This window comes from Orbicella franksi, chromosome 7 (genome assembly GCF_964199315.1).
Source record: "Orbicella franksi chromosome 7, jaOrbFran1.1, whole genome shotgun sequence".
Lineage (NCBI taxonomy): Eukaryota > Metazoa > Cnidaria > Anthozoa > Scleractinia > Merulinidae > Orbicella > Orbicella franksi.
The window spans coordinates 12,921,521-12,936,017 of record NC_138151.1 but is presented as its reverse complement, the minus strand read 5'-3'; the positions used below and the strand labels follow the sequence as shown (position 1 = coordinate 12,936,017).

At 49.5% G+C, this 14,497-nt stretch overlaps 3 protein-coding genes across 3 annotated transcripts; 2 read left to right on the top strand and 1 right to left on the bottom strand.

Annotated features, from left to right (window-relative positions):
* The first annotated feature begins 902 nt into the window (after positions 1–902).
* LOC145492850 (uncharacterized) lies at positions 903–2,014 on the top strand. Its single transcript, XM_081472226.1, has one exon. The coding sequence runs from the start codon at positions 916–918 to the stop codon at positions 2,005–2,007; it is 1,092 nt and encodes a 363-aa protein (XP_081328352.1). The 5' UTR covers positions 903–915; the 3' UTR covers positions 2,008–2,014.
* A 5,525-nt stretch (positions 2,015–7,539) lies between these two features.
* On the top strand, positions 7,540–8,269 carry LOC145492148 (uncharacterized). Its single transcript, XM_081471485.1, has one exon. It carries the CDS (start codon positions 7,550–7,552, stop codon positions 8,207–8,209), a length of 660 nt encoding a protein of 219 aa, XP_081327611.1. The 5' UTR covers positions 7,540–7,549; the 3' UTR covers positions 8,210–8,269.
* Positions 8,270–12,298: 4,029 nt separating this feature from the next.
* On the bottom strand, positions 12,299–14,235 carry LOC145492147 (uncharacterized). The gene is made up of 2 exons (XM_081471484.1): positions 14,124–14,235; positions 12,299–13,761 (listed from the first exon to the last, which is right to left on the bottom strand). The coding sequence occupies exon 2, from the start codon at positions 13,323–13,325 to the stop codon at positions 12,429–12,431; it is 897 nt and encodes a 298-aa protein (XP_081327610.1). The 5' UTR covers positions 13,326–13,761; positions 14,124–14,235; the 3' UTR covers positions 12,299–12,428.
* Between the last annotated feature and the right edge of the window lie 262 nt (positions 14,236–14,497).

Below are 14,497 nucleotides of genomic sequence, written 5' to 3'. Positions count from 1 at the left end.
ACGTCGTCGTTTTCCCACGGTCCCGGTGGTGGTGGTGTTCGGAATCGACGAGCAGTGGACGGCCGACTTGATCGAGGTTATCAATATCTCGAGGTACAATCGAGGGTATCGTTATCTCTTGACGGTGGTGGATGTGTTTTCCAAGCACGCCTGGGTCCAACCCTTGAAAAGCAAGACGGGTAAATCGGTGGCGGAAGCCATGGCTAAGATCTTGAAAGGAGGTAGAAAACCCATCAATCTCCAGACGGACGACGGGAAGGAATTCTACAACAAGACGTTTCAGGATTTGATGAAGCAGAATGGCATTCATCATTTTTCGACGCGTGGGGATACGAAATCTAGTGTGGTGGAACGATTCAATCGGACCCTGAAAGAACGTTTGTACCGGTACTTCACTGTGAAGAATACGATGAAGTTTGTGCCCGTGTTACAAGATCTGGTCCGAGGGTACAATCGATCGTATCATCGCAGTATCAAGATGGCTCCCGATCAAGTGACTTTAGCCAATAGCGAGGACGTGTGGGAGACTCTTTACGGGAAGAAAAAGGGAAAAAAATCGAGACGACCTCCACTGAAAGTCGGGGATCGTGTGAGACTGAACAAGAAGTTCCGACAGTTCAAGAAAGGATATTTACCCGGTTGGACCGAAGAGGTGTTTGTGATACGCCGAGTGCGTCCTGGGAAGGTCACCACGTACAAGGTGGAAGAATGGGACGGCACGTCGGTCGAAGGCACGTTTTACGCGCAAGATTTGCAAAAGGTGGACGTGAAAGACGACGATCTGTTCCGCATCGAAAAGATCGTCAAACGGAAAGGGGATAAAGTCTTGGTGCGTTGGAAAGGTTGGCCAGTCAAGTACGACAGTTGGGTGGATAAAAAAGGCTTTTACGTGACCAAAAAGCCAAAGACAAAAAAATGAAAGACTTTTACGTGCATTTGTTGAGCAATGCCAGCACGAGCGAGTTCACGGACAACAAGGCCAACAGTTTCAAGAATCGTCTGCTGTATCCGCTCCTGTTTGAATCCGACAAGGAATGGAAAGTGGGCTTGGTGAGCGTTTCTTACCCGATCCCTCCGTCACGACCGCATCAGGTACCGGTCCCTCAAGCGCACGACTTTGACGACGACGATTATGTGTTCGGTATTGAGTGGACCATTGAAACGTTCATCTTGCAATCCGATGGGTCTACGTGGAGTCCGGGACGATACCGCGTACCATTTCACGTCACCGGGAAGGAACTGAACCGTGACCGACACAAAGTGACGAGCGGCAGATCTCTCATGCAATACCTCATCAATCGTTTTCACGAACGCATGTATCATTACATGGATCGCGCCAACGAAAGTCTACGAGCACCGGACGGGAAAAAATACTACCCCGTGTTCAAATGGGAGAGGAACGATTTGATTATTGATAACACCGACACGTTCCTCGACGAGTCCGGAGACAGACAACGTCCCAGAGTGTTTTTTGGTCCTAAAATGGTCAAGACGTTGGGTGTGATTAACGAGGAATCGTTTTACTCCGTTCACATGACTATGAATATGATCAAGATCTTTCCCAACGACACCGTCCCGTCTGATTTCAAGAAAGACTGGACCAACGAACACGACCTTCGTTCCCGTAACTTTTGGGATTTGAAAAGCGACGGTACATTACAGCTCAGTCCCTATTGCAACTGGCGCTTCAGTTATTTGGACGAGGAATACGCCAAGACCTATCGTGGAGTCGTCGTTCATCCAGACCTCCCTCCGCCTCGCAGTCCCATGTACCTGTATTCGAATGTGGGTCGTAGCACCATCACGGGGAATCGAGTGACGGACCTCTTGAGAGAGGTCCCCCACGACTCTACCAAGACGACGTACGAACCGACTCAGATTCAATATAAACCCGTGCGCAGCAATATTTTGGATATAGTGGAGGTGCAATTGGCCGAGAACGACGGAAGACTAGTGGACTTTACATCGGGCGTGACGTCGGTGACATTACACTTTAAGGATGAATGAGTCTCCCGACGACTTTTACGTGCAACTGATGAGCAATGCCAGTACGAACGAGTTCCCGGACAACAAGGCCAACAGTTTCAAGAATCGTCTGCCGAACCCGTTACATTTGAGAGAACCGGGATGGAAAGTGGGTATCAGCGACCTCTCGTTTCCGTCCGCGGTGCGTAAGATGGGTTTGAAGGATTCTATTCTGTTTGAAATCTGGTGGATCGATATGGTGAACGCAGATCGAAACCGGTACACTCAGGTCTCTGGAGTGACGCGAGAAGGCGATTTGGAATTCACGCCGAGGACAGGTACCGAGTTGCTGAACGCGATACGAGATCGATACATGCGTAGGTTGAGATCTAGAACGGATGTCGACGTGACCATGTACAAGAAAAAGAGCAAAGCAGACGATCCCACCGAATTGCTGTACACGGTCATGCATCGGGCCGAGAATGAAGAATGCGTCCTCGACAACTCGAGAACGTGCATCAGCCTACTGATCAATGGTAAACGCGTCTACCCCCAAATGTCCGTCGGCATCGAATTGGCCAAGAAGATGAAATGGGTCAAGATGGGAACATTGTAAAACGGACAACCCGGTTACGTCTTGGGACCCCACTTGAGGAAAGAATTCCCCAAGGAGGTCGTACCCACGGCCACGGACTTGATCATAGGACAGAATGACGGGGACGAGATATTTTACAAGATCGACCCGGACACCTTACATTTGAGTTGCTTCATCAATTGGGTTTTCACGGACCTGGATCGCAGTTACGAAGAAGCGTTCGGTCACGAGCGTCGTTCCTTGTTCGTGTATTCGAATGTGGGACAGAGTATGGTGACGGGGAATCAAGTCACGGACATGTTGAAACAAGTGCGTTACGATCCGGACGTGGTCGACCTTCAACCGAGACACATCCTATATCTACCGGTGCGTACAGCCGTTTTGGACATTGTCGAGACTGAGGTGTCGGAGAACGACGGACAACTTGTGGACTTTGCGTCGGGTGTGACGACGATCACGTTGCATTTCAAAAAAGGATGAGTGATTTTTACATCAGCTTACCCAGTCACAGCAGTAAGAACGAGTTTCCGGAGAACAAGTCCAACAGTTTCAAGATCAGGTTACCCAATCCCATACGCCTGGAGGGACATGGATGGAAAGTGGGGTTGTTCAGTATCGCCATGCCAGATGCGCACGTGACGCTGCCTACCTTCACCGATTCTGAGGATAAAACCATCTTGTCCTTTTCCGCATGGAGACGCATAGAATCGAGTAGCCGCTACACGTATGGAGAAGCTTACTTCGACACGGATGACCTCAAGGAGGTGTTACACAACGTGGACGGTATTGGACTCATGAAATCCATGATCGCCTATTTCGATCGACAACGCGTCTTCAAACAATCTGGACCCAAATTTGGAGCCAAATATGTTACGAATGATGGGAAAAGAACCTACGTCAGGTTAAGGTGGGAAGGCGAAGACCTTGTCACGGACAACAAAAACACCTTTCGTCCGGTCACGCATTTCCCTGCATTCCACGTCAATGTTGAACTGGCTTGTAAAATGGGATGGCTCGAAAAGAACGGCAGTGGTTATTATCTGGGACCTAACTTACAGATCGAGTTTTTCGACGATGTCATTCCGGACATCAGCGTCGTCGGGGACGTACATGACGATGACGGAACACCTGTCTTTTGGGCTGTCGTCTCAGATAAAGGAGGACATGGAGATTTTCTAAAACTCAGCATCTATTGCAATTGGCGTTTTCTGAACCTGAACAAAGCTTTCGAGGTGGTGGTGGGAAACAGTTCGCGTTCCTTGCTCGTCTACTCTAACGTGGGAGGTGGAAGTGTGGTGGGAAATCAAGTCACGGATTTACTGAGAGAGGTCAACTTGATTCGAAAAGGCGCCGGTACTCAGTACTTCGAACCCACTCACGTTCAATATATTCCCGTGTGCAAGGAGGTACTGGACATTATGGAGGTGCAAGTGGCTGAGGCAACTGGAGAACTGACGACCTTTGGAGCTGGCAATACGATCGTGACGTTACACTTTATGAAATCATGATCGGGGGAACTTTGATACGGTTTCATCCCGACGGATACCAATCGGGGTCTGGCATGTTCGGTCAGATTTGGAAAGGCATCAAGAAACGAGGTCCCGGCATTCTCAAGGACGTTCTGAAAGAATCGGCCATGGAGGGTTTGAAAGGTTTAAAATCGGGTGGCAAAGGAGGAAAGCCCAATTGGAAAGGTGCACTCGCCGGGTTAAAGCGGAGAGCCATACGCTCCGGGAAACGTAAAGCGACGCAGGAGTTCCAACGCGTGTTTGGTGGTAAGAGAAGAAGAAAAGACCTGTTTGGATCATGATTCCCATCTACTCGAGACGCGTGAGACGTCTCCCCGGAGGGATACGTACGTATAAAGGCGGTTCGATCTTCCGCGCACGCTCAAAACTCCCAGACTATCGTTGGGGGCGGTCAGTACTGAGAAGCGTGCAAGGACGAAAAAAAAGACGACGTAGACGACGATGACGGACCTAGTTGCTCATGCTAGGTCGGCGGGGGTTCGTAACCCTCGCCTGGACATGTTCACTACTCCTCCCACGGATCTAAGCATGTCGTCTCGACGTGAGGTGAGAATAAATCCGTTCAATACGGGGATCAACCCAGTGACCTTCCAAATCGATCCTCAAGAAGACTTTATCGACATGAACGAGAGTTTCTTCGAAGTGGAGTTGGCCGTCAAGACAGCTGGTGGAGGTAATATGGCCCAAGCGACTCTTGTCGGACTCGTCAACAATCTGGCCCACACCGTCTTCAAACAGATCAATGTGAGATTGAATGGCACTCTCATCAGCCCCCAGACCGATACTTACCACTACAAAGCCTACATAGAAGCGCTGTTGAACCACGACCGAGACGACGGTGAATCGATCCTGAAACCAGAGGGTTGGTACAATTGTCTCAGCGTACCCAGTCGCGGAGAAGCGGATGTGATGACAGGCAATAAGTTGGATCCGGCTCACGCCGATTATGCTGCCTTGCCCCAAGATCTCAAGAACATGGTTCAAAGTCGAATTCAGTTTTTTGGTGGAAAGAGAGTGACTTTGAGGTTCAAACCTTACCTTGAAGTGTTTTATCTCAGCAAGTTACTGGTACCCGGCGTGCAGATCCAGATCGACATGTACTTCAATGCCCCAGCTCTGTGGTCCGTCCGATGGGCCGGTGCCGATAGTCTAAGACTGACTGAAGCCGACGTGAAAGTGAGATTGTTCCTGTCTCAAGTGAGAGTGACTCCCTCGGTGTACCGAGAACTCATGACCAGCATGAAAGGCGGAAGAGTGGCCACTTACCCCACGGTGAGAGGTGAAATTCGCACTTACTCTCATCCGACTGACAATCGTCATTTTGAGTGCAACAATCCTTTCCACAATAAACTGCCTAATCGTTTAGTGGTGGTGTTGATGAAACAAACAGCCTTCAATGGAACTGTTACCATCAATCCGTTCTCCTTTGAAAAATTCAATCTCTCTTCCATCAAACAACTGGTGAGAGGAGAAGAGTACCCCTACGAGACCTTGAAGCTCAAACACGACGATGACAGTAAAGATCTGAGAGGTTACCAAAGATTCCTCAAAGCCTCGGGAGCCTTGTGCAGGGGAAAAGGAAACATGGTCCGAAAAGAGGACTGGGGACACGGCAAGAGATGCAACCTGTTTGTATTTGACAACACAGCCAATGGATGTTTGGACAGTCCAGTGTTGAACCCCAAGCAGGAAGGTGAGCTGCGTCTGGTGATCGATTTTGGAGACGCCCCAGGCTCAAACCTGACCATCTTGTTGTACGGCGAATTCGAGAACATGCTGGAGATCAACGAGAACCGAGTCGTCATCTACGACGTGTACCAATGAGAAGAAAATGGAGAAAGTGGCCTTGAATAATTTACAATTGGATTATTTGGCACGGACGAATCCGTCACTCTGCTGTGTTTTTCACGGCACGGTACCTTGTGATCGGCTTCCAAGAACAGTACCTCAAGAAGGACCGACCGCTTACATCGTGAACACAGACCCTCACGATAAACCGGGATTTCATTGGATCGCTTTGTGGGCCGACAGGGACAAGTGCGAGATCCTGGACAGTTACGGTCTGCCGTTGGACACGTACGTGACCGCCGGGCCGATCCAAGCATGGTTGGACCGCCATTTCAAGTACCAGATTCACAACGGCAAGAGTCTACAGTCCCTATTCAGTCAGAGTTGCGGCGGCTACGCCCTGATGTTCCTGATCGACCGAGCCGAAGGTCGTGACATGAACGATTTCTTGAATCGTTTTAAGAAAAACGAGTTTGTGGAGAACGATCGTAAAGTAGGACACATGTTGAAACGTTTGATCGTGGACGAGTTGGCCTGGCGCAAGATTTGTAAAACCACGTGTCACCAGGACACGTGCGGTTCCCCTAGAGGAGTGCGTCATTTGTTATAAAGTAAGCCGTTCGAAATAAAAAGTGTTCATTTTTGAGGGAAGGATGTTGCGTGGTGAAGTCAGATGGTTCCCCCGATTCCTAGAACTGTGTCGAGAAGAGTGTCTGCTCTTGGCCTCGGACGATCCTCGTACCCAGGTCCTAGAACGCATCTTGGATTGCGACAGTTACCGTCGAGTCCGATTCATACTGGACCAGGAAAAAGACCATTGGCTTCGATACGTTCTGTTCCACTTGCGCGCGAGAGCCAGACATCAAACGGACGCTTGGCGAGATTATAAGTGTCACCCGTATTGGCACGTTCTTCGCTACGGCAATAAGTCCTTACGCCATCACTTTGCGAATGCATAAAAAGGTGCGGCGGAAACCCAAATCGTTCATTATGGAGTTCCCTACAAAACAAGACACGTCATGGATCTTCCGTTTCGAGGGCATAGACATTTGGACGACGTCATAGCCAGGTTAGAAAAACGCTACGGAAAATCTGGTAAAAAGACGCCTCAACCCAGTGCGGCTCATTTCAAGAAAAATCAACCGCCGAAAAGACGACTCGATCTTAAAATACTTCAACCCGCCAGAAGACAAGTGTCTTTTCAACCGCCGGCTGTCCTTGACACCGGTGAATTACCAGCTACTGTGACCACCCGTAGGAAAGGCAAGAGAGCCACCACCATGCCGAGGCTTTCCGAGAAAGAAGATAGGAAAAGAAGAATGAAAAAGAGGCATTGGTACGAGGACAAGTTCGGAGATTTGAGTAAATTCGCCAAGAAACCTCGAAAAAGGAGATCGGCGCCTGCCAAGCGTCCCAAGAGAGCCGCTGCCAAGAGAGCCATGACCAAGATCAAGAGGGGAAAAGCGTGGTACGCCAGGAAATTCCAAGTGGGGAAATTCGCGAAACCACAGGGAGCGCCTGCCAAGAGTCGTGCCAAGAAAAAACCCATCTGTTTCAATCGTAGAGTCACCCTATTGGGTCTGTTGAAACGCATCCCAGCCATCAAGACCCCTATGGCCAAGTTGTTCGGATAAAAACGGAGCGTCTCGAGACCCTGGACCATTTCAAGCTCATGGAACGACGCAAAGCGTTTCAATTTCACACTCCGTCGAGTTTGTTGATAGCGGGTCCGTCGGGTTGCGGCAAGACGGTGTTCACCACCAAACTGCTCTTGGAGAACGGCGACTTGTTCCAGCAAACACCGAAGAGTATTCATTACTGCTACGGATCGTGGCAAGATGGTTTCCAAAAGCTCAAGAAGGGTGGGGTCAAGTTTTACGAAGGCATCCCCGACAGCGAACAGTTACCCCGATGGTTTCCTGGAGGGGGTGTGTTGGTACTGGACGATCTGATGGACGAGGGTGGCAACGACAAGCGCGTATTGGATCTCTTCACCAAACATTCGCATCATCTAAACATCACGGTGCTTTACCTGTGTCAGGATCTATTCCCCAACGGAAAATTCGCCAAGACCATTTCCCGCAACGCTCATTACATCGCGGCTTTCAAGAACCCTCGGGATCAGTTGGGGATACGAAATCTATTACTGCAATCGTTTCCCACGCAATGGCAGGAAGTGTTGGACACGTTTCGAAAGGTCACTGATCGACCTTACGGTTACATGCTATTGGATCTTCATCCAGCCAGTCAGGACGATCAACGCGTCCTCAGCCACGTGTTAAAAGACGAAGGATTCGTACGATGCCATCAGTTTGCGACACCGTCATGTTGAGGAGCGAAGTCGAGTGGTTTCCGATATTCATTCACCTGTGTAAAAACAGGCTCCATCACATCATGAATCCCAATGAGATGGACTACGAACCGATGAGACAGGTCACAGAATGTGAGAGTTACCGTCAAGTACGGTCCATCGTGAAAGCATATAATGGTGAAGGTTTCGATGATTTGGTTCATAAACAACGAGAACTCGCTGAGAAGAAGATAGAAAGAGAGAGGGGAAGAGATAAAAATGAGTTCTTATGGTAGTGACGATTTCAACTTCTCGGCTCTGGACGATTATTCGCCTTGGAGTCCAATGGCTCGAACGAGTACTCCGATTCCGCCTGCAGCGGGTGTGGGTCTAAGTCTGAACACTCCTTCACCGCTATCGTCACTGCCGACACCGCCCCTGCCAAGGGTCTCGCCCGTTGGGGTAGGCACTCCAGTCGCGGGTGCGTCACAGACCAACGTCACGGCGGGGGTCGGCAGCGCCGGTTCGGGGTCCTCACGCGCCAACGTCACGGCCGGAGTGGGCGCGTCCAATTCGTCGCGTCGAAGTGTAAGACGTTCACCCCTACCCACGGACGCCACACCTTTGTCACGCGCTGTTCGAGGAGGGAAACGACCGAGACGCATCCCACGCCAAAATACACCGACGTCCCCCAGTGATGCCGGGAGCCGCAGAAGAAGTAGCGCTAGTGGTAGCGGTGGAAGAGGCAGAGGCAGAGGCAGAGGAGGCGGAGGAGGTGGAGGTGGAGGTGGAGGCGGCGGAGGAGGTGGAGGTGGAGGCGGAAGTGGTAGTGACTCCACACCGCCTTCGTCGATCAGATCGGGTCGAGGAGGAAGAAGAAGGCGAGGTACCCGTGTTCTAGACCAAGCCCAGATGCAGCAACAATTGGAGGAGATTTTGCGCCAACAACAACAAACGGCTGCGGGTCGACGAATCGCAGGCATCACGACCACCAACACGATCACGACCACCTATAAGAACGGACAACGTCCTATGGTGACTCGCAATTCGACCAGTGTGCGAAACTGAGAACATCATGTTGAGAAGCGAAGTCAAGTGGTTCCCTTACTTCCTGCATCTATGTCGATGCTCTCGATCTTACTGGGATGCGACCAGCATGGATCACGAAGACATGAAACGTATCGCGGACGAGTGCGATAGTTACAGACAAGTCCAGGACATCCTGAACCAATCCGTAGAAACCGCCTTCAAGGACGAGATCTGGGAATACGCGCAACAAGCTAAACGGATCGAACATCCCGACAGAAAGTCAGACTTCGTTTGGCACTGGTTGGAAAAGAGTCATGAGTACTTCGGTCTGTTTATTGGATGAACCTTTTACCACTGCGGTGGAATTGAACGTGTTGAGACGTTTGGACGGTTTGTATGCTTTCTACCACAAGTATTGGTGGTGTCGAAGGCAGATGTTCGGTTACTACAAATTGTGTAACGCCATTCTCAACGGACTGGCCTTACTGGTCGTGGCAGCGAGCATCGTCGTGGGATCCGTGTGGAAAGATGGGTACGTGACGGTAGGATTGACGGCTTTCGCCACCGCACTGAAAGGATGGAACGATTTAAAGAAGTATTCGCTCAAGATGGACATGACCCAATTCGCTTACACGACGTACGAAAAGACATTGACTGAACTGAGGAACTACGCTCTGGGTGGAGTGGAGGAATTGGATGGATTTTTGATCAAGATGCAAACGTTGGACGACGTGGTGACGGATTTCACACCTCCCACGTACGACCGATACGTTCGAGACTACGAAACACGATTCGTTCACGCACCTCTATAAAAACGGACACGTGATCCCCTTCGTGAGTCATTTAAGGTGGAAACCCGACATGGTGAGGAGAAGGCGAAGGAGACGGCGAGTTGGAAGAAGGAGGACCCAAAGTGGAAAAGGTTTTTGGGGCAATTTGAAAAAAGCATACAATCTGTATGTAGACGTCAACAGAAGAACCAGAGCGGTGTAGAGACTCTATAAAAAGGACACGTGATCACCTGCCTACGTCATTCAAGCGGAAAAGCGCGTGCGTGTCAGAACACGACATGGTGGTGAGAAGGCGAAGGAGACGGCGAGTGGGAATACGTCGAGGAGGAAGAAGGAGGGTCCAAAGGGGCAAGGGTCTTGGTAAACTGGTAGGCACCGTAGCCAAGACGGTGTTGAGCCTTCTCGAAGACTTGTAAATAAAAGAGCGTGACGAACCAACCGGACGTTAGACGTGAACGATGAAGCGGTTGCGACGACAACGTCGTTTCTTGACGAGCGTCCTTAAAGAAGCCAATCGAAATAAACGTCAACGGATGTTGAATTACGCCGACAGAGATCAGATCAACGCCATCAGCGAGATGGTTCTCAATTTGCTGAAAAAGAGGATCCCCATCGACGCAACGACTTATGGGAAACTGAAAAGACATAAAAAGGTTTTGCGCGAAGTGGGTAGACGCAAAAACTCCCTCAAGCGCCGAAGAGAACATCTCATGAGCCAAAACAGAGCGGGGTTCTGGAGCGGATTACACGATTGTTTCAAAGCATGTTGTGTACAGTGAAAGGACGCAGCGAAGACGGTTACCCGCTGGAGGGGATCGACGTCATACCCAATTTCCCGCCGAGAGAAGAAGAGTCCAATACCATTCCTAAACTCGTGCAGTTGTTGCAAGATGCCAATCGTCGCGAAGCCCGATGGAAAGACTCGTACGATTACTTGAACAAGAGGTACCACGACCTGTATCAAGAGTACATGGCTTTAAAGTTCGGTGACTTCTGCCAAACCTGTCAAACGAAACGAGATACCACACCGCCCGGTGGGTGCATCGAGTTGTGCAGGGAGTGCGGTAAAGGCAAGCGAACCGTTCAAAGTCTTGAACTCGAGTTGGAAAAGAAAGACGAATCCATACGGTACTGGCAAGATTGTTACGAGACGGCCTTGAGAGAATTGTCCGAGTTTCCCTACCCGACCCTGAGTCAGCCGAAGGCATGAACGAAGTCATGATGGTACCCGTTCAAGAATTCAACCGATTGCAAGATTAATACAAGGGTAAGATCACCCAGAGCGCCTTGTTGAACAAAGCGGGACGTTTGGCCGCCGAAGAAGATCTCATCTTGAAGGACAAACGTATCCCAGCCAGCATGGCCGTCAAGATGACCAAACCCATGGCAAACGAAGAAGTCAAACTAGTGAAACGTATACGGACAGGTATACGCGGCACTCCCACGTACCAAGGAACGATAGAACCCGAAGGCATGGCCGACGCACCTGTCGAACGTCTGTTGAAACAGATCATCAAGGGCGTCAACCAACCACCCGCAGCCCCCGTGGTCATCAAGCAAGAACCCGCTACACCTTCCACGTCAGGTCTCAAAAAGGAGTTCAAATATACCAAACCATCCACAAGCAAGAAGCCTCCCGTTCCACCCAAACCAGCTGCCAAATCAGCCCCAGGTAAACTCATGACCGAAGCGCAAAAAGAGTTCTTAAGATCCATCGGTGTCGCCGAGAAATACATAGACGACGGTGGTTACCGTCCCAAAGGCAAGGGCAAGGGCAAGACGTACAAGAAGGCCAAGAAGACAGAAGCAGAAAAGTTACAAGAAGGATGGGAAGATTTCGAACCTTGGAGAAAGGGACTGAAATACGACTCCACCTAAGACAAGAAAAACGTTGGAAACTGTAAACTTTATTGTTGTTGATGTTGTAATCATTAAATTACACACTTTGTTGTTTTTTCAAAAAGAGTCTCTTTTGTTTTCTTCTTCAACTCTCGCACGTCATGCCATTGTGGTACAGAGTATTCGAGGCATTCGGTGTCACAAACAAACGTTCGAACCTTATTTGGTCCCCGAACGTCGACGAAGATATGAACAACAACCGAAACCTAATTCTGGAGGTGAATTCGAACACTAGGAAAGGGGTGTTGAAATAAAACATACGATACAGCTCCATGCGTATATGATCGTACGAAATGACATTGAGGGGAAAGAACACGGTGCCGTGAATGTACATGGGACTTCGTAACTCCGAGGATCGCACAAAGTCCTCCATCTCGCGATAGTACTGGAACCACACCGTGACAGGAATGGGATCAGGCAAATGATTCCAGGAACGCGTCAAGGAATTGTGTGTGTCGAAGGGTTTTCCATGGTCTCTCATATAGGTAAGGGCGTCATGAATCATTCTGCGATGAGTGTCCACTGCGAATGAAAAAACAGTGTCAGGTCCATAGTCCGTCCTCATGGTAAAGCGAGGGGCCCCCAGGAAAAGGTAGTAGACACAGTTGTTGAATTTCAATATCCCTTTGTCCTTCCACGCGTCTAAAGAAGAGTCTGAACCTTTGAATTCGGATCAAGTTATACGTATAATAAGGGGTGTTGTAAATGAACAGACGGTACAAAATGGCTCTGACCTCTCGGGTCGGTTCCACGGGGAGACGCACACTACCGTGAATGTACAGGTCTCGATCCCGATACAGTGTCACGAAATTTCTGAGAAAGGTATAATAACGTCGCCAAACGTCAGGGTCCAAGTCATACGGCAAATCATTCCACAAGTACGACCCCTCGCAATGGCAGTGGTTAGGTCTACCCTCACTACGATATCGCTCAATCTCTCGATCCATTCTAACTAAACGATCATTCGCACCTGCCGTTAACTGGTGCTCCTCATGATCATCTTCCTCGAGTTCCTCGTCGGTTTCCAACACGACCTCAGGCTGATTGTCGCCGATCACGCGTCGGCAGTTGCCGCAGTTCAGAACCCATCTCTCCATATCCTGGTAACAACGTCGATGCATCCACACACCGCAGCAAGGAGTACGCTGGCACGATGCCAGAGAATCGACGTGAATATCTCTCTGACAAATAAAACACACCTGTTGAATCGGTGTTTCTTCGGGTATATGACCCCGAAGGCGACGACTACGTCTCGGTGGTTCATCGTCATCGTGTGATCGTGCACGACGACGACGACGTACTCGTCTCGGTGATTCTTCGGGGGACTGACTTCGAGGTCGGCGTCCAGATTCAGTCTCCATCACCAAAACTGAAAAAAATGTCGAATGCGCACCTCGCTTTATGTCAATCATGCACCAATCAAACGAAAAGGCCGACATCACGTGTACAGGGTAGACCCAGGGGATAGGGGGGTATCCCCCACTCACGGTAGGAGACTGGGCACAGGTCGAGTGCAACCTGGGATCCAGTTTTACCGTAAGTATAAAAAGATCGGCTCGAGCCGTTCACGGCACTCTGAGTTTTTGACTTGTATCGAGCGCTTAAAATCATGGCACAGGAGCTGACCGACGAGGAGATGAACCAACACATGGATCAACATGAAGCAGTGAGTATAACGTGCACCCTATGTAAGAAAGTCATCCTTAGAACCGAAACCTGCGGTCGTACCAAATGCTGCCGTTACTACGTGCATTTCGATTGCTTCGTCAGTGCACTCGATGATCAGATGAACAAGGGGGTGAACAACGAGAAGTTGCACTGTCAGATCTGTCACACACCGTGCTATCTAAGTACGTTCGTGGCTTCCCTAGACAACTGACGGCATCTTTTTTGTCACGCCTTTGTTCACAGAGTTACTGGGATTGTCTCCCCCCATGAGATGCAGGCCTACATCCTTCACCTCAGAGAGGCCCAGTCTCTCGTCGAGAGGCGCGAACGTGAAATGAGGAGAGAGCTTTGTAACGAGATTCGAGCCTTCGCTAAGGTCAAAGCAGAATGGGGACTAGGTGCAATCAAAGTAGTTCTAGAGACATGTCTGTTAGATTATTGTCCCAAAGGAAGAGTTCCAGGAATGAAAAACAAGCACATGGTCGTGAATGGATTCTACACAGACGAACACAACTTTAAGAGCGCCATATTTTTAGGGTACGGGTTATATCATGCCCATCTCAGAATACCGGACGTTAAGAGATTGATATCCTCACCTCCCACAGAATAGCAATTACTGGGATCGATTACCTCATGAACTACAGGACTACATAATGCGCCTAGCCAGGAATCAAATCCTACTCGAGCGCAGAAGAAAACAAAAAGTTACGACGTCTTCTCAAGGAAATAATAGAATACGGCAAACTGAAAGAACAATGGGGCATAGGACACATTAAGATTGTCACAGTTCGATGTAATTCGCAATGCTGTATAAAAAAGAAGAAAGAATACAGATTCCCGCATATGAAAATACTCGGATGTTACATTGACATTGATGATAAACCCCAAAAAACATATTTATCTGACTCTTACAGAGAGGCTAAGAGACGTGTCCCCATAGAAA

What these genes read in the sequence shown, in the direction of transcription:
- LOC145492148 (XM_081471485.1), top strand. Translation starts at nt 7,550, where the DNA reads ATGGAACGACGCAAAGCGTTTCAATTTCACACTCCGTCGAGTTTGTTG.
- LOC145492850 (XM_081472226.1), top strand. Translation starts at nt 916, where the DNA reads ATGAAAGACTTTTACGTGCATTTGTTGAGCAATGCCAGCACGAGCGAG.
- LOC145492147 (XM_081471484.1), bottom strand. Translation starts at nt 13,325, where the DNA reads ATGTCGGCCTTTTCGTTTGATTGGTGCATGATTGACATAAAGCGAGGT.